The sequence below is a fragment of the Myotis brandtii genome, unplaced genomic scaffold (assembly GCF_000412655.1).
Source record: "Myotis brandtii unplaced genomic scaffold, ASM41265v1 scaffold123, whole genome shotgun sequence".
Classification (NCBI taxonomy): Eukaryota; Metazoa; Chordata; class Mammalia; order Chiroptera; family Vespertilionidae; genus Myotis; species Myotis brandtii.
Genome location: NW_005354291.1, coordinates 12,343,070 through 12,365,753, shown reverse-complemented (window position 1 = coordinate 12,365,753; position 22,684 = coordinate 12,343,070). Strand labels below are relative to the sequence as shown.

At 38.4% G+C, this 22,684-nt stretch overlaps 1 protein-coding gene across 1 annotated transcript in view; it reads right to left on the bottom strand.

Moving 5' to 3' along the window:
• Positions 1-223: 223 nt before the first annotated feature.
• The window catches only part of MYB (v-myb avian myeloblastosis viral oncogene homolog), a 32,612-nt gene continuing 10,151 nt past the window's right edge, over positions 224-22,684 (bottom strand). The window contains exons 8-15 of the mRNA XM_014533860.1: positions 21,892-22,146; positions 20,663-21,016; positions 19,043-19,185; positions 17,979-18,093; positions 17,763-17,885; positions 16,591-16,701; positions 14,860-14,967; positions 224-1,508 (exon numbers count right to left, since the gene is read on the bottom strand). Coding sequence (XP_014389346.1) covers positions 1,392-1,508; positions 14,860-14,967; positions 16,591-16,701; positions 17,763-17,885; positions 17,979-18,093; positions 19,043-19,185; positions 20,663-21,016; positions 21,892-22,146 — 1,326 coding nt within the window. The 3' untranslated portion in view covers positions 224-1,391. The remainder of the gene's footprint in view (positions 1,509-14,859; positions 14,968-16,590; positions 16,702-17,762; positions 17,886-17,978; positions 18,094-19,042; positions 19,186-20,662; positions 21,017-21,891; positions 22,147-22,684) is intronic.

Here is a 22,684-nt window from a genome sequence, read left to right as displayed (position 1 = left end):
TAACTGCCCCCCTCCCCCGCCGCCAGCCTGATCACCTCCAACTGCCCTCCTCTCCTGGCCTGATTGCCCCTAACCACCTCTGCCTCGGCCCTGCCACCGTGGCTTTGTCTGGAAGGACATCTGGAAGGTCTCCCGGAAGGTCTCCTGGTCTAATTAGCATATTACCCTTTTATTCATATAGATAAGAACATCCACTAACCCCAAGTAAGACAGAAGTCAAAAGTAGGTAAAATAAGGGCACAGCTTTATTTCACTACAAGGCAGTAAGTACATTGTCATATCAAAAATTCAGTGCTAGTGATGTTGTACCAAACGTTGTTAAGGCAGCCACTGGCTACGGACCCTAGTCTCTCCAGCCCAGCCGCAAACACAGGTTCCACATGTGCGGCAGTTCTCAGACCAGACACTTCAAAACCAAGAGGAATGCTGATCAAACACATACATCTGAATTTAGGAACAGTCAGGCCGAACTCAAAACAAAACATAGGACACCAACAACATAAATCTCCCAAAAAATAAGTGCAATCCATGCTCTTATGAACCACAGTTAACAACAACAAAAAAATAACAAAAAACAAATGCAAAAATCTCCCAAATAAGTTTTCCAATGTATTATAAAAGGAAAAAAAGTATACATATAAAAAATAAAAAAGTCTGAAATACTAGTGCGTAGTCAATTACCTAACACCAAGTCTCTGTCCAAAGCTCTACTGCTTCTCTCATACTAGCAGCATGTCTACAGGCTAAGACCATAGCAGCAAGACACATCTTTTCATTTGGCATTTACAAAATTAAATTACTGAATAAAAATATAATTTGTTTTATAAAACTATTTCGTACAGTAATAATTTTTAAAGCAAGCCAACAAAAAACTCACCAAATGGTTTAGTACAATAAATGTACCTCCAATGTTAGTAACCATAAATGAGCATTTACAATCTCGATTAATTATCCCATGGTATTAAACCAACATTTATAGTAATGCATTGTGTTTAGTGGTTGAGAAAAGTGAAATATTGGAGTACCATATTTTGGGTAAAATTTCAAAAACCTCATCATGAAAAAATACTGGTCTGTTGGATCCTCTAAAATACAGGTAAATCGCTTTATGTTTTAAAACATCTGCACTAAGATATTAACAACTGGATACAATTCATTACCTAATAATTTAGGTAAGACTGTTATTTATTTTTTTTAAAAAAAATCCTTTTAGTTGGGTGAAATCTGATGAGATTTCATCCACCTAAAATGCACTTGGTGCCGCTCTCAACTGTTGTACCACAACAAAAATAGGTTCTTCTCCCTTTCATGAAAAGTTTCATGTAGAGGAACGACATATCCTAAGTCGACGTGAAGTGTTCTGAAAACCATAATGCTTGTCTGGGAACGTCTCACATGACCAGAGTTCGGGTTGAGAAGGCATTCCCATATTTCCGAGCCTGACCGGAGGCTGTCACCTGATCTTCCATCTTCCCACAGGATGCAGCTTCCCAGGCCCCGCTACAAGGCTGGTGGGGAAAAGAGGGCAACAGCAAGGTCAGACAGGAAGCACATATGTTAGCACCCAAACGGAGTCCCAATCCTAGCACCGCCAGCAGAGGGAATTTTGACCTCCAGATAGCAAGTGGTGGACACCAGGGAGCCTTGGTCAGATAAAATTTTAACTCTCTGACACCCAGGAATCCAGCAGAAATTGTTTATACCTAAGAGAAAAAAATCCACTCCAATCAGTATCTTAAAATATAGCCACATTTTCACACTTGAGTGCCTTTTGTCTATTAGGCGATTTTACAAAGACAAGGATGGGGATAAAAATTCCCCAGACACCAAAGGTGAGCTCTATTTACCCATTAAGCAAACTCGTGAGTGCGTGAGTTCTCAGAATGAAGAAGCTCTCATAAGTGCTAGAATTGATCACCAATTCTTAAACATGGCATATGGTTTTTTTTAAAATAGCAATTAAATAAATAATTTAGAATATCTGTTTACCAGGAGAGCTTACTTTTATTTATTTATTATTTTTTAAATTAAATCTTTATTGTTGAAAGTATTACATATGTTCCCTCCCCCCATTGACCCTTTCTAGCCCCCGTCCCCCACTCCAGGCCTTCCCCACCCTATTGTCTGTGTCCATGGGTTATGCATTATGCATACAAATTCTTTGGTTGATCTCTTCCCACCCAGCCACCCACTCCTGCCTTCCCTCTGAGAATCCAGTCTGTTCCATACTTCTATGTCTTTGGATCTATTTTGTTCCTCAGTTTATTTTGTTTATTAGATTCCACAGATGAGTGAGATCATGTGATACTTGTCTTTCTCTGATTGGCTTATTTCACTTAGCACAATACTCTCCATGTCCCTCCATGCTGCCTCAGGATAGCTCACTTCTCAAAGACACACTGGAAGATGGAATGGGCAGCATCCAGACCCAGGTCCAGTGCCTGGCACCTCACACACATGATCTTATTTGCACAGCACTGCTACCCCATGAGGGGGGTTCATTCTCTCCTGAGTCGGGCAGAAAACGGACACTCAGGGAGTGGAAGTAACTTGCCCAAGGCCACTGCCAGGGTAAGTGATGGTGTGGCTTTGAGTCTAGGTCTGTCTTCCACATAGCCCCGGCTCCTGCCTTCCCTCCGTATTGCTCCAAACCAAAATAAGTACTCTCTGTGCCCTACTTAGTTCCCAAAAGGATCTGAGATGCTCACAAAATAAAGACAAGATAACAGGGTTTAAAAAGTGGACAAGGCAGGGCCACAAATAAATGTATAAAAATTAATAATAATTGTACTTCCCATGAAGCACAATGCACCTGCTAAGTGTAAACCTCAGTTTTGGCCCTGAGCTCTCCAGCAGTCAGTGCAAAGAGGGAAATAGAAACACAAACTCAAATCTAAACCAATGGTTTTTAAAAAGCACAACTATGCCTGGTATTGACATCAAAGAGATGTTTCTTTTCCACAGGACAAAAGAAGAATAAGAAAAGAAAGGCCTCTGCTCTCTAGAGCCTCGAGTTCCCTTCAGGAGACAGAATGAACACATGTGAAACAGCCGGAACAGTGTGAACAGAGTGTGGTGGCAGGCCCAGGGGAGGAGGTGATGGGACACCCAGGAACTGCCAGGGCAACACTCTAGGGCAATGATTTCCAACCCTTTCCATCTCATGGCACACCTCAACTAGTTACTAAAATTCTGATTTGACAAAACAATAGGTATACTTTTGATTCATTCACATTGGATGGCTATTGTGTCATTTGTTGTTGTTGTTATTGTTAATCCTCACTCAAGAATATTTTCCCATTGATTTTTAGAGAGAGTGAAAGGGAAGGGGCAAGACATAGATGGAGAAACATCGATGTGAGAGAGACACATCAACTGGTTGCCTCTTGCACATGCCCCGACCAGGGCCAGGGATTGAGCCCTTGACCGGAATTGAACCCAACACCCTTCAGTCCAGGGGCCAATGCTCTATCCACTTAGCCAAACCGGTTAGGGCTGTGTCACTTTTTTAAAATTTGAAAATCTAAGGGAAAAGAGGTCAGTATCTAAATAGTCAGGTATTGCATGTTTTAAACATTCTGCAGCACACCAGTTGAAAATCACTGCTATAGGGAAAGGGCAATAATAGGCAGGATTTAGGTAGACTGGACAGAGAGGAGTGCAACCCAGGTGGGGAAATAGCATGAAGGAGTCAGGGAGCTGAGATCTGTACATTCTTTGTGGGAGGACCTGGGAGAGAGGAAGAGATACAGTGCATTAAATGACCCTTCACAGGTGCTTACGACACACCTCCCATGCTTCCAAGTGTTTTACATGATCATCTCATTTAATTCTCACACAACACACGTGAAACACTGCACCTGTTTTACAGACCAGCCATTTAAAAGGAAGAGAGAAGTTAGGGAACATCCTCAAGGTCACCCAGCTAAGAAGTGATGAAGCAAGAATGTGAACCCAGGACCTAGTGAGTGTAAGAAGCTGCATCCACTAGAGTTCTTATCAGTGGACAATTGTGGGCTCAGGCCAGGAAGGCCTTGGAATGCAGAAAGAAGCACTTAGTTGGGGTGTCGAAATTATCAGACTTTAGCAAGGAAGTATGATAAATCTGAATGAACGTGGTGATGGGGTTTCCTCACCTAGTGGCTGGGACAAAGTTTCAGTGACATAAGGTTTATAGCACATGTGTTTAACTTGCAAACTTTCATAGGACACAAACTGGGTTCACTCACTTCTGCCCAATCTTCCACCCATCTCCACCACCAACATCAAAGGCACCGGCCAAGTTTACGCATGTTTACCCCAAAAAGCTCAGAGGCTCCACATGTAACCAGAACTGTACGACATAGCAAGGTGGATTATTATCACAATATTTTCCTGGAAGTGGATCACAAAGGTGGCAGGACAAAGATGCCAGGCATCAGGGCTGACTTCTGCCACCAAGCCACTTTAATGTTTTCTCAAGCTAAAATCATCAGGGTAATTATAGCCTCCTATGAAATAGCTTTGAATAAGTGATGTTTCTCTAGGTTCGAACAAGTAGATAATTCTCATACAAATTTCATGTTTTAGTTACTTGACTGTTAACATTTTTCAGTTCAGTATTGAAACACCAAATTGACACAAGAAACCCAATTAAAAAATAAAATGCAATGTTATCATTTGAAATCTTGAGCTCACATTTGTAGTCATTGTAGCAGTGTGACATATAATAACTACCATTTGAGAGCAAACAGCTTTACTATGGTGGATGTCTACCATGAAGTATTAAGCAGTGCTTGAAGTACTTGGATCTTACAAAGCTAGTGTCTAAAGAAGTAGCAAAATGAAATATCTTAATATCCTAATATCCTATGTATAAATCTAAAATTACATGAAGATACACACAAAAACCAAAAATACAAATTTTGAAAGAATGCATTCAAGAAATGGAGGGAAAGGGGAATCTAAAAGCAAAATGAAATATCTTAATATCCTAATATCCTATGTGTAAATCTAAAATTACATGAAGATACACACAAAAAAACAAAAATACAAATTTTGAAAGAACGCATTCAAAAAATGGAGGGAAAGGGGAATCTAAGTGAGAATGGAGATGAAAATGAGGAGCAGGGAAGAATGTTCCTGTTTTTCCTGCTTAAGAATTTTTCTACTTAATTGTGCTTCAGTTAATATAGAATTAATTTCTAAAATACTATGTTGAAACAGTCTTATGCTTGCTTTTACTACACCTCTTGGTTCAAGTCAAGCTCTGATCCTTGGCTATATGATACTTAAGCTAATTCAGAATTCCCAAAATCTGTTTGGGAGAATCTAATTCCAAGTATTACCAGTTCAATATATTTTCAACTTGAAATGTGGCTCTGTTCTTGCTGGATCTCCCACACGCTATCGCTTTATTCGTATTTGGCTCTCCTCCAGGACCAGATGTTTAAAATATGATCAGTATAAGGAAGGTACCATATATTTTAAAGTAGGATTTTGAGATAAACTTTTCAGTCAACTTTTCTTAAGTCAAAGTGGAATTTACCAAGAAATAAATCAAATGGATGGAAATATTCAAATTCCAGAAAGCAGAGCATTTCAGGGGCATATGAGCCCTGAAGCTCAGGGCCTAAGAAGGGCAAGACGACTTGGAACACCTGACTCTCCCAGTGCAAACACCAGGACAGAGTACCACTGTGTACAAGAGCCACTGTGTGCAGAACAATAAGCCAACAGGTAAGTGTGCGGGCACCTCCTTTTCTGCACCGTGAGAGCACAAAGCAAACACTTCTTATAGCAATGAATGAATAAAACTGGTCAGAGCGGGCACATACCCACACCTACAGCATGAAAGGGAGAGCAGAAGGCCGAGTACTTGGGTAAGAAAAGAAACACTCAGGCCCAACAGCCCAAATGGCAGCTGCCTCCTCTTCTGCTATTTCCTTCTCCCTCCTTAACTTGAAGCCCTGGGGCCCTGGGCCAACTTTTCATGCAGACAGAATAGTTTTGACAAACAAGGATTAAATGTCTTTGTGCTGGAAGAAGATTTTTTAATACTGTCATGTAGATCTTTGTGCATCCTCCTCATTCCCTCTCTTTAAATTTTAGTTTCATTTACCATAAAGGATTGATAAGAATTACAGATTTGTGCACACAAATTCTTGTTAAGTTACTAACCCATGGTACTATTGCAGACATGTCACTCTACCCAGATTTATTTCAACATTAATAATCCTACCACACATCCTCCTCCTCTTGCCTGCAAGTCACCTTGCTTATCCTACAATCTACCTTTACTGCCCCTGGGCAGAAGTGAACTGTAAACAGACTGTCAGAGCTTTCACTGAGATATCCTGCTAAAGCACTTTTAAATAAATACTCAGATCCTTTGTAGAAAACAGAAGAAATAAAAGGAGACAAGACCATGTCCGCAGGTGGTTTTCTGTCAGATTATCTTCACATTTTTCACTTAGAATATGAATAGTTTTTTCATCATGCTGAACAACAACTACTATTATCATTACATTCAAATAGCAACCTCACACAATAGCTGCTGATGTCAAAGGCCTTGGCAAGGTATGTGCTTTGCAATCCGCAGGCCTAATAAGAAATTTGCATAAATCATAAAAACCAATGCAACTTGTGAGATGATATTATGTTTTTCTTTTAAATTATAAGCAGATATGAAAGATGTCCAAAAGAGTATGAATAAGAATGATCTGATTTTTCTATTTAGCCCATCTGAAGAAAATAGTTTGAGCTAAAATTATAAAAGTCAGAATTCTTTCCTGAAGGGGCATGTTTTTAAATGTATCAGTTATAATAGATAACAAAGAAATATTTAGTTGTATCTTGAAAGTCAAGGATGAACCTGGGTGAACTGTCACTAAGATAAGGTTATTTTAGGTTTCCAGACTTTTCTCAGGCATAAATGCCACCCTATGCATAAATGCACAAAACAATGACTGTCCCTAACTTCAGGATGTTAACTTTTCATAGTAAAGAGCCCTAAAAATTAGGGGAGGGAGAGAAGGCCCAGGCAGTGACAGGAAGTTGCCTAATCCACCAGTGCCTCCACTTCCCATCCAAGCCTAAATTAACAATTGCTAATACTCAGGGACTTTGCCTAAATTTGGAGTTTGTCCCAGATATCTCTAGGGGTCTTTTCACTTTACATCTTTATAGATTTTCCAACAGTTTATATCTTATAGCCTAGGGTGTTACAAATTTTTGGAAGAATAGCTCTTTCCTTAGTCACATATTAGTTCCAGACTATTAAGATTAAGCCAAGTGCCCAATTGCTCTAAAGTAAGTCTATCTTTGCTGGCCCGAGGAAGATTCAATGTCATAGTGTTAGCAAACCAACCCAAACAAAATCACCACATCTTGTAATATCTGGGGCAGGGCACCCTGAATTGGAGAACTTGACATACCTTCCTACTCATTTAGCCTTTCTCAGGTCAGCCCCAAAGTTATACCCAGCAAACTTGCTTAATTTATTTATTTTTAAAAATTTTTATTGAATTTATTAGGGTGACTTTGGTTAATAAAATTAAGTAGGTTTCAAGTGTACAACTCTATAATACATTATCTGTATATTGCATTGTGGGTTCACCAACCAAAGTCAAGTCTCCTTCCTTCACCATTTATCTGCCCCTTCCTCCCATCTCCCCTCGACCCACCAAACTTGCTTATTATATAACATATCTTAAAAGCAGGTTGCTGAAATACTACTGACAGTTATGCAAAATTCTTGCCAGGACAAGTGGAAAAAAGTGACCCAAAGGGAGAACCAAATGAATATGAACGTATACGACAACACACTGTACTAAAGAATGCCTGGAAAGCTCGATGCCACATGGAGACAGACTGTTTCCATATCTGTTGACATGCCAACACAAGTAACAGAAAAAATAGAGAAAACCAGTAGGTCAGTTGTTTCATTTCCATAGCACCAATGAGATCTGACTACCTTTATTTCAGGAATCAGTTGAATCAGCCCTTTCATTTGGTGACCCACTGACACAGTTCTGCATGAGTGGAACAGGGAATGAGACACCGTGTGCTAGAGGAAATAATACACCACAGTGCAAGAAGACTGGTCGTTGGTGAGGCCTCCTTGCCTGTGTTTCTAAGGACAGGGCTGCACACGGCCTTTGCCTAATAATAGACACCACCAATGTACACTGGCAAGTGAGCTGCCATTTTGAAAGCATTAGAATATCCACTTGAACTTCATAGCAACCTTGTGGGATGAGTGAGGGATGTGCCATGATCCTAATTTTCAGACAAGAGCATTTTGATCTAAAGAGGCTAATGAATTAAAGACATGCATGCAATTAGAAAAGGATGGTGTCTAGACTAGAACCCAGGTTCCTGCTATCTGTGTGGTAATTTATTACACTCCTTAGCAACACCGATCAGGCAAAAATGTTTTTAGCCTATTAAAATACCATAAGTAATTTATATAAAAATAGGAGTAATCCAAAAGACACGAAGCTGAAAAAAGTGAGCTTTAATTGTTTGTAATAATATTTTAAGATTTTTTTGATGCTGTGCAAATGTGTTTAAATTATAATGGCTTGAGAAATTGACTTAAACTCACTTTTTAGAAAAGTAAGGCCATGACAAGCCAAGTCAGGAAATTAAAATTTAAGGCTGTCATTCTGTGGTTACCAAAAAGAGGAAAGTAAGTGAGTAAAAAGCATATGAACACATCTTTTACACTTGGGTTTTAAATAGGAATAAAAGGAAATTATAATTTAAGAGAAAAATACAGAAGTTCAGAAGGCTTATAACTTAAGTACTTAAGTTTCAGATCTGCTAATAAAAATGTCGATCTTAAGAAATGCTTGGCGGTAAAATGTATTTATTTAAAAATGTAAAGCAAATTGAAAGCATATTGAGGAAAATAGGCACCTCTTTTCTTCTTGCCGAGGAGGGAGAGTGTGTGTGTGTGTGTGTGTGTGTGTGTGTGTGTGTGCACCCACTGCAGGCTCTCTCAGGGTAACTTTTGAACAGCTCAAGCTTTCTAGGCTGAATGTTTATTTCCTCACTGTGATCATTTTTGAGCTTTTAGACTCCATTCTCTACCCCCCACACAAATGGGGGGAAAATGGTCCAAGATGAGGAAAATGGTCCAAGGTGAAAATCTCACATATTTTAAGCTACACAAAAGATACAAATACCAAACATGTCTCAGAACATTTATATTATGATTCCCTGTCTGCTTTTATAATTTAAAATTAAAGCACCTTAGAAACCAACAAGAAACCCAACAATTATAAGATTATGTAGCTGCCACAAACTACTTTTGGCAAATATTCAACATAAATAATTTTAAAAACAAATATAACATTAGTTGTGCATAATGGCTAATAATTGCCTCTAAGCATTCTAGCTTATGTGTTAGGAGAGATATGGAGAGTTCTGATTTATAAAACTTATTGCTTCTCAATGCACATAAGGAATGGACATATTTAGTACCCTGACTTTGGTCTCTACAGACATTTCCCACTAAAATGGCCAATCTTGGGGAAATGGTTGGTTTCTAGGAAGAGAGGAAGGAAATGTGGCTATTAAATTAAAGCCATTTGAATTAAATAAAATTGAAAATTCTGTTCCTCAAAAGCACTAGCCACATATGACAGCAGCATACTAGTATGGAACATTTTCATCATGGCATAGGTTCTATTGGACAGCATTGGTCTAAAGATTAAGAGAGATTTAAGAGACTTAAACACCAAATGCAATGTGTGAAATTGTTTCAATTTTGATCAAACAAACAATAAAAAGATTATTTTCTGGATTAATGGGGAAATTTAAATAAAGCCCAGGAATTAGAATATCAAGGAAGTATTGTTAATAATGTCATCATAGTATTAAGTTATATATGAAAATGTTCTTACTTTTAGAGATACATGAGAATAAAATGTTGCATTGTCTGGAATTTTAGAATGCTTCATAAAAAATGGATGAGATATAAAAAATGGATGGCAAAGTGTTAATAATTGCTAAATCTAATTCATAGAATATTTTCTATACTTCTATGTATGTTTGAGATATATCATAATGAAATGTTAAACTCATAGCTTCTTGCAGTTCTAGTTTTAATATATCACATGTATTTACACATATTTCTGTATAAGCATGTGCATTTATATGTACATGAAAAGCTGAACCGTAAGGCCCAGTATCTGGGCCTCAATAAGAGTAATTGGTCTGTGTGAAGTGTTACTGCCATAATAAAGCCAGCGATGATTAAAACCAAAATGACAGAACCCAGAGTTGCCAAATTATGTAGTCTTCAATAAACTGTTCTTATACCTAAGGAAAGTTATTTAGACAACTAGATGGATAGATAATAATTATGTAATACTGCACTATTACAAGTGGCAAATATTTTAGAAGTCTCAGAATTTTAAAATACTGTAGGAGTCATATTTAGTTGTTTTAATTAAAAAGCACTATGATAAAATATGTAGTTTGGCTAAAACCTCACTTAATATTTGATTTATTGTAAGTATAAATAAAGTTTATGGAAGTTAAATGTATATAAAGTACTTTAAATCAAATAGCCACATCATTTAACAAAGGCACAATATGTTCAATAATACCATGCATGAGAGATCTGCCTAATTAGGTTAAATTATCAATGGACACATATGATAAAGCACTGTTTTAAACAAACAAAATTACCAAATTGCATAAAAACCTATATATTGTTGAGCTAGGATTATATGAAGTATAGGCAATATATGCTTAAATATTTAGAATTATTTGATGCATTCTTAATGTTCATCATAAAAGTTTGAAGCATTTTAGAAATCACATATTTCGCCGTAACCGGTTTGGCTCAGTGGATAGAGCGTCGGCCTTCGGACTGAGGGGTCCCAGGTTTGATTCCGGTCAAGGGCATGTACCTTGGTTGCGGGCACATCCCCAGTAGGAGGTGTGCAGGAGGCAGCTGATCGATGTTTCTCTCTCATCGATGTTTCTAACTCTCTATCTCTCTCCCTTCCTCTCTGTAAAAAATCAATAAAATATATATTTTTAAAAAAAGAAAAGAAAGAAATCACATATTTCTATGGTATCAGAAGCTAGATCTTCATGTCACAAAACAAAGGAGATACTTGGTGTGTACGATTCATTCATTTAATAAATATTTCTTAAAATGAATTGGTTACCCATTATAACAGGTTATTAAAGTAAATTTGAGCAGTGTACATCAGTAAACCATATAGTGCAGACAGAGGATTGACTCTAAAAATAACTTTCAGGTCTCAGTTATTCAGTTTAGTAGAATTGACAAATACCACTTTCACTGTTGGATGAACATAGCTGGCTTAAACTTAGTATATAGATGTCAGAATCGCTAGAGTTTCAGATAGGACTTGTTAACATGCTGGAAATACAGATGAATAAAACAGAGCTATTACTTAATTTTGAATTTCAAAGATAAGTAATGTCTTCTTGAAATAAAATATAAATATGTTGATAATAAAGTTCCATACTGATTTTTAAAAAATGCAATAGCGTTAAAAACTTAAATACAGTTGACCTTTAACAATGTGAGGGTTAGCAACACTGACCCCTGCACAGTAGAAAATCAGTGTATAACTTTTGACTTCTCCAAAACTCAGTTGTCCTTTGGTACCCATGGGGAATTTGTTCCAGGACCCCCTCAGGTACCAAAATTCACAGATGCTCAAGTCCTTTATATAAAACTAGAGGCCCAGTGCACAAAATTCGTGCATGGGTGCGGTCCCTAGGCCTGGCCGGCAATCGAAGCGTGAGTGTCTGGTGGGGAAGGGCAGGTCCCAGCTGACCTCTGGGCCCTGGGCAGCACCTGGGCCCCCAAGCCCTTGTGAGCTCCCCTCCACCTGAATCATCGGGCCCCCACCCGGCTCCCCCAGCACCTGGAAGCCAGGCAGCAGCCCCGCCCCCAGCTGGTCGCCATCTAAAGGAGATCGGCAGGGCATTTGGGCCCCGCTCACACCTGACTTGGCCTGGCACCGCCCGCTCACCTGCTCCACCATCCCGCTGCGGTTCTACTCTCTTCGGGGCCCATCAGGGCCAGCAGTGCCTCCACTGCCACCCGCTGCCAGCACTGCGTTGCCAACACCCACCATGTTCCACGCTACCCCCTGGTGGTCAGCGCATGTCATAGCAAGCGGTCGAACTCCCAGCCGAATTCCCGGTCAAGGGGACAATTTGCATGTTAGGCTTTTATTATATAGGATAGTGTAGATCAGCCCTTTGCAATCATAAATTCAACCAATCACTGATTGAAAATACTGTTTTTCAAGGTTGGTTGAATCTGTGGGTGTGAAACCTGAGGATACATAGGGCCTACTATTATATATTTATTGACAAAAAAATCCTCATATAAATGGACCAGAGCAGTTCAAACCCATGTTGTTCAAGGGTCAACTGTACTGATAACTTGCCAATTTTAGATAACATATATTTTATATCAGTACCATGTTCAACCCAATGGTTTTGGCTAAATACTAATTGGTTATGCCAAACACTTTTAGGATTCGATTTTAGAAAAATAACCAAGGGTTTTCACCTTAATCATAACTACTTAAGTGTATTTTACATAGTTGCTCTTTGAAATTTAGAATGCCTTTTATATACTATTAAAAATGTGGGTTGAGTCCCACAAGCTAAGTTACAAAATATATGCAAAACTTAATCTACCTTAATGTACGAATAGCACTTAGTCAAATTCTATGCTGTGGAAACCAAGGGCCAAGTAATTTAGGAAGGGAAAGGGAAAGAAAAACAAGGAAGGCATCTTCCTTCTGGAGCCAGGATCAGCGCCAGGTGAAACTAAGAAGTACAGTGGGGCCTTGACTTACGAGTTTAATTCATTCCGAGACCGAGCTCGCTAAGGAGCTCGTTAGTTAACTCAAATTACTCTATCAACTCAATGCAAAAAATCGGCAGAGAGACAGCTGGTATCTCAAAAAACTCGTTAGTCGGGACACTCGTAAGTCAAGGCCCCACTGTAGCTACCTTTGCCTTGACACCCTTCTAAACCGCCTTCTGTGTCCCTCTTGTGCTTTGGTGGAGTTCGTTCCCTTTGTCATCTCCCAATTCTTTGTGATATTCTGAATCTTCTGCACATGGGGCCTACCCAGGAACCACTCTGGGTGCCCCACAAGCACCGACTCTGCTTATCCACACTTTGGTTAACAGTCACCTTTCACCAATGCCTGTTGGATCAGATAGAGGCCACAGGAAAGCAATCTGATCGAATTAAGCATCAAAATGTGCCTAGAGCCCTTCCAGCTGTATTACTTGCATTACATTATTTGTATCACTTGAAAAATAATGCTAAATATCACAAATCATTAAAAGGGGGAAATTTTAAGATACTCACAATTTGGAGAAAGAAGGCCTCCCCAAAGATGGGAAAGCCCTTTTCAGAAAGGGCAAGCTCCCAAAGCACACATCCTATTCCAGTGCACTTAACTCACAGTACACCCTTGACTGTCCACTACTAAACCCAAGTTATTTATTTGCTCCAAGGCTTATGAAGTCCCCCTTCGTGTAGCTCAGGGAAATGGAGGGGGCGCTCTGCAGGTGGCTGGGCAAGGGGCTATTTAATGTTGGGAAATGCTTAAAATAATTTAGGGGAGTAAATTTGCATTCTTATTTACATCTGGTGCAGGATTAATTTGGAATTTGTTGTATTTCATTAACACATACTGACTTCAGAGTTACAAGAGAAATTCTTTTGACATGAAAACCCAGCAGCAGATGGTCAACAACAGGTTAGCCCTATGATATTGACACTTGACTTTCTTATTCTCATAGTCAAATATGTCGTAATTATTTTTTTTTTAGCTAGCTCATTTCAAACTTCATTTAAACTCTAAATAGCGGCTTGAGTTGATGGCTTAGTGATGGAGCATAAAAAATTTTTGGAACAAAAAGTAAACTATAGCAATGAACTTTATAGAATTTTTAAAAGCAGAAGGAGATATTGACACGTGTGTAATATATGAACTTAGTCTCAGACACAGTAAGAAATGTTTCATCTCATCATGCATTGGGAACCTGCTCTAATAAAAATTTCCAGCATGTCTCATATGAGTGGCAACAAGGAATTTTTAATTTTTTGAAAAAATATTTTTATTGCTTTCAGAGAGGAAAGGAGGAGAGAGAGATAGAAACATCAGTGATGAGAAAGAATCATTGACCAGCTGTCTCCTGCATGCCCCACACTGGGGATCAAGCCCACAACCCAGGCATGTGCCCTGACTGGGAACTGAACCCTGGCCCCTGGTTCAAAGGTTGATGCTCAACCACTAAGCCACAACTGAGTTTTTATATCAAGAGTTGTTTAAAAGTACCACTCCTCGCCAAAAACCGGTTTGGCTCAGTGGATAGAGCGTCGGCCTGCGGACTGAGGGGTCCCGGGTTCGATTCCGGTCAAGGGCATGTACCTGGGTTGCGGGCACATCCCCAGTGGGAGATGTGCAGGAGGCAGCTGATTGATGTTTCTCTCTCATTGATGTTTCTAACTCTCTATCTCTCTCCCTTCCTCTCTGTAAAAAATCAATAAAATATATAAAATATATTAAAAAAAAAAAAAGTACCACTCCTCTATGTCTAAAAACTCTTATCAAAGGATTGATTATCGGTCGATGGACTGATTGATTGATTGTCAAAGTGGACTTTACTTCAGTAGCTCACAGTGGTCCTGCTCACCCCACATGAGAGAGGAGTCCTGATTGGGGTTGAATGGTCCACCTCAATTGTTGCCAGTTGCACCCAGCCCTGGGCAGGGGGAGGGACAGGCTTTGCCCAGCCCTCAACCCTAGGGAATGACTTTTAAGATACCAATGTTGGAATGGTAATTACCTGCAAGGGACTTGCCAGGGACCTGTTTTTAGGTACTGTAAAAGCTTTGAGAACGTTGTCTTCATCTTCTGATACTGGCGTCATTAAAACGGAACTTGTAAGAATATTCTAAAGGGAAAGAGAATAATTTGAAATTCAAATGAAGTTGGATAATATGAAAGCCAACACAATTCTGACGCTATAGTGAGTAGATTGCTATGAGGTGATACACATTAGTGGGGAAAATTCAGGTATCTGCCAGAAATTCTCTTCTCAATGAACTAAAAGGAAAACTCAACTATGTATTAACCCTAATCCCATTGTGGCCAACACCAATAAGAAAAAAAGCTAGGCACTCAGAAAACATCTGCTAAATGAATTACTAAATACATCTTTAAAAATGAAAGTTTTACTAATCTCTAGTGAGAGAATTACTTATTTTATATATTGGCACAAAAATATTTCAGAGGTACAAATTAGTGGCACTATAATATTAATGGTTAAAAGTATGTAATTTAAAACTAGACTTTCTGAGTTTTAACCCACTTATTAGCTATAAGATCTTGAGCAAGTGACTACGCCTCCTGGTGCCTCAGTTTCTCAACTGGTATAATGGAAATAATGTTACCAACCTTGTAAGGATGTTGAGAGCATGAAATGAGTTAATGTATCTAAAGCTCTTAGACTAGTACTTATCACTTTGTACATATTGAAAAAATATTAGCAATTGTTACTAGCTTTGATTCATCATAAAGGACAATCATTTACAAATTAGAAACTTAAAAAAATGGTGGTAACTGGTGCTAAAAAAAAGAAATGAGCCATCAAGCCATGGAAAGACTTGAAGGAAACAAAAGTACATATTATTAAGTGAAAGAAGCCAGTCTAAAAAAGCTACACAATGTATGATTCCAACTATATGACATTCAGGAAAAGGCAAAACCATGGAGACAGTAAAAAGATCGGTTGGTTGCCAAGGGCTGAGGGGGAAGAAGGGCTAATAGGTGGAGCATAAAGAATTTTTAGTGAAACTATTCTGTGTGATACTATAATGGTGGATACATGTCATAAATTTATCTAAACCCATAAACTTTACAACACCAAGAGTGAGCCCTGATATAAACTATGGACTTCGGGTGATAACTGTAACAAATGTATCACCCTCGTGGGGGATGTTGATAATGAGGGAGACTGTGCGTGTGTGGGGACAGTGTGTATGTGGGAAATCTCTGTACCTTCTGCTCAACTTTTCTGTGAGCCCAAAACTACTATGAAAAATAAAATCTATTTTAAAAATGGTTGTAACCAAAGCAATCCATTATAGGGTACAATAAAGGGCATCCACTATAGACACTATAGCACTATGCCACATGCTACATAGAACCAACCAGGTGACAACTTAACAAGGAAATACTACATTTAAAAGACAAATAAATAAATGAAAAGAAAATTTAAAAATTAACATTCTGTTTTCATGGAAAATACATATGTTCATATAGCAGATTTTTTAAATGGCAAGGACTTTCAAATCCTAAGAAAACAAATAATGACAAAGTCTGCAATGGAATAGAACCTATTTCCAATACATAAACAAAACCTCAACTTTACATTCAACATTAATAACAGTAAGAAAATACTCATGCAAGAGAATATTTCGATGATGCATTGAGGAGTGCCGAAACCACAGTAGCCCACGGGCCACACACAGAATCCTGTGTGCACCAACATCTCATCACATGGATGTGTACTTACTGGCATATCTGCCACAGGTGATGCCTGTGTGAACAGCTGAGTGTTCAGGTTCTCGCCTTCCCAGTGGTTCGAGCAGAAGAAGTTTCCTGCTTTATCCGTTGGAGATTCCACCTAAAAGCAAAGAGGAAGTGCTTTGTTATTTCGAGAACCAGAATTCCCCAGGAAACAGTTCTACTCAAGAGTAAATTTCTGTAAAATGAATAGGGTCTGAGAGGATCATGTATAGCATGGTAACTATAGTTGATGTCACTTATTGTATATTTCAGTGGTTCTCAACCTTCCTAATGCCACGACCCTTTAATACAGTTCCTCATGTTGTGGTGACCCCCAACCATAAAATTATTTTCATTGCTACTTCATAACTGTAATTTTGCTACTGTTATGAATCGTAATGTAAATATCTGATATGCTATATGTGTTTTCCAGTGGTCGCAACCCACAGGTTGAGAACCGCTGGTATAATTGAAATCTGCTAAGAAAGTAGAGTTGAAATTTTCTCACCTATAAGGGCGAATATGTGAGGCGATGGATGTGTTAACTAACTCAATGAGGAAGAATCCTTTCACAATGTATACATATATCAAATCATCACGTTGTACACTTTAAACAATTTACAACTTTACTTGTCAATTACATTTCAATTAGGCTGAAAAAGAGTAAATGTCTAGCCAGTCTCCTAGTCACTTATCCTTATATGAAAATACATTCAAGAGGCACTGTATCTAAGCTGTTAGAAACATTTCTTGCTACCAAGCTCAAACTTTGATCCTTGCAATTTAGATTCCCTTTTTTATACCATGAATTAAAGATACTATTATTTTAATTTAAATTTCAATTCTCCATGACATCTAAAAATTAAATATATATATGTATCAATAACCTTTCCATCTATGTAGCCAGGGACAAAAGTAAGTAAAAAGCTCCTTCCTTCTCATTCCTTTATCCTCTCCAGCATGTTTTCTGTTCAAACATGAAGTAGATAGAAGTGGCTTGGCTTCCCAAATGACAGGCCACATGCCTGCAGTCTGACAGCAGCTCTGAACTGCCTCTGGCATGAAAATCTTGTAGGAAAAGGGTATTGTTCCACAGTGATGATGCAGACTCGTCCATAAGGAACAGAGGGAGGAACAGCATTCACAGCCTATTCCTTTCAAAGGATCTCTCAAATTTACCTCTTGTTTGATCTTCTTCAGTAAAGGTCCATTTCCTTGAAACTCGGTAACAATTCCAGATTCATCAGATTCCTGTTTGATCACATCCTGCAGGTCTTCTACTAGATGAGATGGTGTCTGAGGCTAAAGGGAAGAGTGGGCATGCCGTTTGCATCAGAGGAAAATTTCTGTCTGAACTAACAAACCAACTAACCCAGGAATTTTGCAAACACTTACTAGCATCTTCAGGGGGCCATATTTTATTTCTTGAGCTGCAAGTGCATGTTTAAATGGTGTAGGGGTTCTCGGAGAGCTTTCTAGGATTGACTTTTTGATAGCTGGAGTTCTGAAACTTTAGAAAGAAAACAAGTGTTGGCTCAATACACAAGAATATATGTCCCTCACACTGCTCTCCCTATTACATTTAATATTTTTCTACTGAATTAAAGACTTTGTTATTGATATGGAATTGGGTATGCTGATTAATCACACATGTATTGTTAACAAAAAGATATTATGTACATCAATCGTTCTGAAAACACATGTACTGCCTGCCCCTGGGTTTCTATAATGATCATAAGCATTGTGAAGATCTGATGTAATTTACAAATACATTTCACCTATTATTAAAACAGGGTCCACAGTAGAAAACATGTTAATATTTTAAACTACTTCTTGTACTTGGAAATAATAAGATTAAAGGTTGATTATAACTCATATTGATGTTCTCTGCCATTTCTTTGAATTGGTTAAGCCTTTATTGAATATAAATGACTGCTTAATCATTCCTATAATATCAAATAATATTACTGGGGGTGTCAGAAGCAGTCCTAATCTATATAAATTTCAAAAGAAAAAAATAAAATTAAAAAATATGAACTAAAAAGAACTATTCTCATTCTTGTTCTGAAGTGTATAATCAAAGAGAAAAGGAGGCTAAAAATCTTATTTTCAGTGAAGAAGAAAAGGCCTATTGAACAAACAGAAAAACTGAATGGAAAAGTTATATAAAAACTACCTCTGCATATAGGGGAAAATTTGAGGTAAACTACAAAAATTAATTTAGTTTATCCTCCCACCATCTACCTCTGGATAGTTATAATAGGCCCAGGACACATATTCAATGTGGAATATACATGATTAAATACATACAAGTGGATCCATAACATTATATACATTCAAATGGATCACAGTGTTGATGCCAGACACTGGGGACTATATTGAGACATTGGAGACTATATTCTCTTAAATAACTATAAGTAAATAAGATCAATAATTTTATTCTTGAACCAAGAACTTACATAGTATTTTCCTTTTGAGCTTTCACAGTCTGGTCTCTATGAAATGGTGTTGTAACAGTCAATTTGTGACCACTGAGAGGGGTGGCAGTTAAAGAAGGCATTTCCAAGTCTAAGTTTTCATGATTACTGGAAGTGTTTAAGAACTAAATATGGGAAGAAAAAAATTACTTAGATCAAGCAGTCATTCTTTATTGAGCCAAGTTTAAAAATCACACTGTGATAACAAGCAAATATGTTTTACTGACCCACCATATAAAATAATAAAGATGCTCACAACATGTAGTGTTGGACAAGGGTATCATTTTATGTTAATTGAACACCAAGATTTGGAGTCTGATTTCAAAAACAAAAAATCTAGGGTCAATGCTGGAAAAATTGCAAAATCCTAAGAAAATATTCTCAATAAATGACATTTGCCATTAAAGAAATAAGATGCACTCTTCATGAAGATTAAAAGTGTTACAGTTATTTGGGGAAAATAATGATTATTTTTATTTTATACTCTGTTGTCTCTCTTTAATGATCGTTGAGCCATTATTATAGAAGGCTTACATTAGGTGGAACATTTTTTAATAATAAGCTATTTCTCTCAGAACATTAATGTTCTAGGAAAATAATAGGTGTTCCTCAAACAGTTCCAAGGTAAAATAAATTTGGGAAACACATGTCATAATCTCCTCCTGGACATTCACAATGCACATCAGTGAATTAAAATCAATCTTTAACTTAGTTTGAGTCAGTGTTTCCCAAACTTATATACTTTATATGTGGATGGAACATCTATCAAAATCTTGCAGAATGAATATTATCTAGAACACAATTTGGAAAATACAAGCAAAAAGCAAGATAAATTGTTTTGGTGAGTGCATCACATTTGTTCATACTTAGTGCTGTTCTTAACACTCAACAGACATAATTGGAAAAACATTTTAAAGTGCCAAATTACCTATTAATTTCAATTATTTTAATAATTAAGAAACACACAAGTTTTTAAAGGAATTATAATTTCCATGCCTTTAAAAAATACTATATGAAACAAGAATATTCATTGGCAAAAAACTATGCTAATAAAATCTTATGGCACAACTCAATATGCCATAATTGAGAAATTGAAATTAAAACATAAATTGTTTTCCTTAAGCATTTGTCCTTCATGCTCTTCCCAAACTTTTCCACTTAAAGATGGAATGGAACCCTTAAAATTTCTAGTTGCAACCCAAGCATAGTTTGCTTCCCTCCACCCCTGGGTCAGTGAATCATGTAAGTGAACAAAGAGGCAGAAAAATCTGTGAAAATTTTTAAAGGGAGTGAGGGAAGGGAGAAGAGAAAGGGATAGAAATGTTAAACTCTAGTAGTGGAGGAAATAATAGCACATCTCATGCAACTAACCATCTTTCAAATCACCCGAAAGAGAGAATTATGACAAAATCATCAGTCAACGTACAGACAGCCTAAACTTTGGGAGGCAGTATAACTTAGCAACAGCTAGATTCAACAATGCAACAAAATCAGTGAGGGTAAAAATAATTAGTCATTTGTCCCAAAGGATTAGTTTCTAGATTATTAAGGCTTGATTGTCTGTTGAAAATTAGTAACAGCTGCGCAGAAACTGTGCTCTACCTGCGAGGGGGAGAAGGACAGGCTTTTGATAGGGGACCAATTGGGAGTTGAACTGCTGACGTCAGCAAATATGAAGGACCTAGAAGGGTCTCCAGTGGCTAAGGGGCTGGCCTGGCGCCGCTTTGTTCGAAGGATGACCAGTGGAATGGTGCTGTGCCTCGTAGGAGGTACGGGCTTGAGCGGGCCAAGTGAACCCTCACTCAACGTGCGTTTGCTAGGCTCTCTTTCGGGTCTATCCACATTGCCCTCTCTTTGCTGGAGCTGTAGGGCTTTGCCTGCATGCTGTTGGCTAGGTGAGAATTCTGCTTCTCCAAAGAGTTCAAAATTGCTGAGGTCACACCATGATGAAGAATCCTGAAAGAATGTGGGAGGCACAGAACTCTGAGACAGTGTGTGCGTGATATGTGCCGTCACCTGAAACAGCACTGAGAAAGAGATGCTGAATGCAAAGAAAACACCTGCCGGGCCCCCTTGTTTAACATCTTCAGGATTAACAATTGTTCTGATACCCTGCTGGTCCTACAGGAGCGATGCAGGGGCCTTTGGGTGCTCTAGCATTTGCATGCAGTCCAAAGCAAAAGGAAACCCTTTCCTAGACGGCACACTTGGCAATGGTTATCCCCTGTCTGAGGGGGACTGATTGGAAGCTGAGCTGCAATACAGGCTTTTTAACCACTGGGAGACAGTGGAAATGAGTGGAGTGTCTGCTCTTGAGGGGCTGAACCCAAGTCTGCTTCACTGAAGGTGGTTTGTCTCAGTGAACCATATGAGACTGGTAATCAATAACCAATGTTTTGTGGAGAAAGCCATGCACCACCAATGAACCTATTACCACTTCAAATATATTGAAAGATTGCTTTAAGCTCTGAGCAAACATAATTCTGAATGTGCTGTCCAAAAGCAAGGCACAATTCTAGAGAAACACAAAGAAGGAAACAAATTTAAAAAATAAAAGATAACTCAAACATCATTCCCATAACCCAAGCTCTACTTTTAGGTCATTAACTTCACTACATTTTGAAGGAAATGTGTGAAAAGCTACCTTTAATCTGGGTGGCCTATGAAATCAGATCTTTGGGGAAAAAAACATACACAGAAAAACTAAAATAATATTTTTACCTTATATGTTAATTACATGATAGTTGGCTCTAGAAAATGGCAATGCTTTGAGAAATGGGTTTCCTCACTCCCCTTCTAGAAACATTAACATGCCTGAATAATCTACTTACAGAATCTATAAATTGAAGTGTTTCTGCAAATTCTAAGAGGTTCTTAACATTATCCAGAATGGCTCCTTGGTGGACGATCATGCACCTCGCAGGAGAGGCGCTTTCTTCAGGTAAGCAGCCAGGATCCACAGGCAGAGATGGCGTGGAGTGGTGCTCTTCCAAACAGGAAACAGGTGCACTGTCTCCATGAGGTCTGGTGTGGTCGGCGATGGTGGTGCTGTGCCACCCGGGGTAGCTGCATGTGTGGTTCTGTGTCTAAGGAGGTGGGGGGGGGGCGTATAGAAAGAGCGGGGAGAAGAAAGGGAGAAGGAACTTAGCAATGAAGTTGCACAAGGTATCAGATGCTGTTGGAGGAAAGATAAAAGTAGTTGCATCATTCAGAACTTGCGCCTATGAAACAGTTGTCAAGATGTTTCCTTTTATCAATGCAAGACCCTGCTTTTTAATAGTGGTATAGTCTGTCATCTACACGATGACCTTAATTGCCCATCCTTTCGTTAAAAATGCAAACAGGGGGACCATGTTACAAAGCCCGACTCTCACATGGAGTTAAAAATCTATTAACATAATTTCCAATAGGACCATAAATGTTTGCTGTGAATTAAGAATTCTCCTATTCTTTCTAACCTACATAAAGGCTGGAGAATGCAAGAGTTAGAGTTGCCTTTCTCTGCATATATTCTTGTTGCTTCTATCCCAGCCGTGGGCAAACTACGGTCCGTGGGGCGGGGGGGGCCCATTTGAAATGAATAAAAATAAAAAAAAAAAAAAAAAAAAAACACAACTTTTTTTT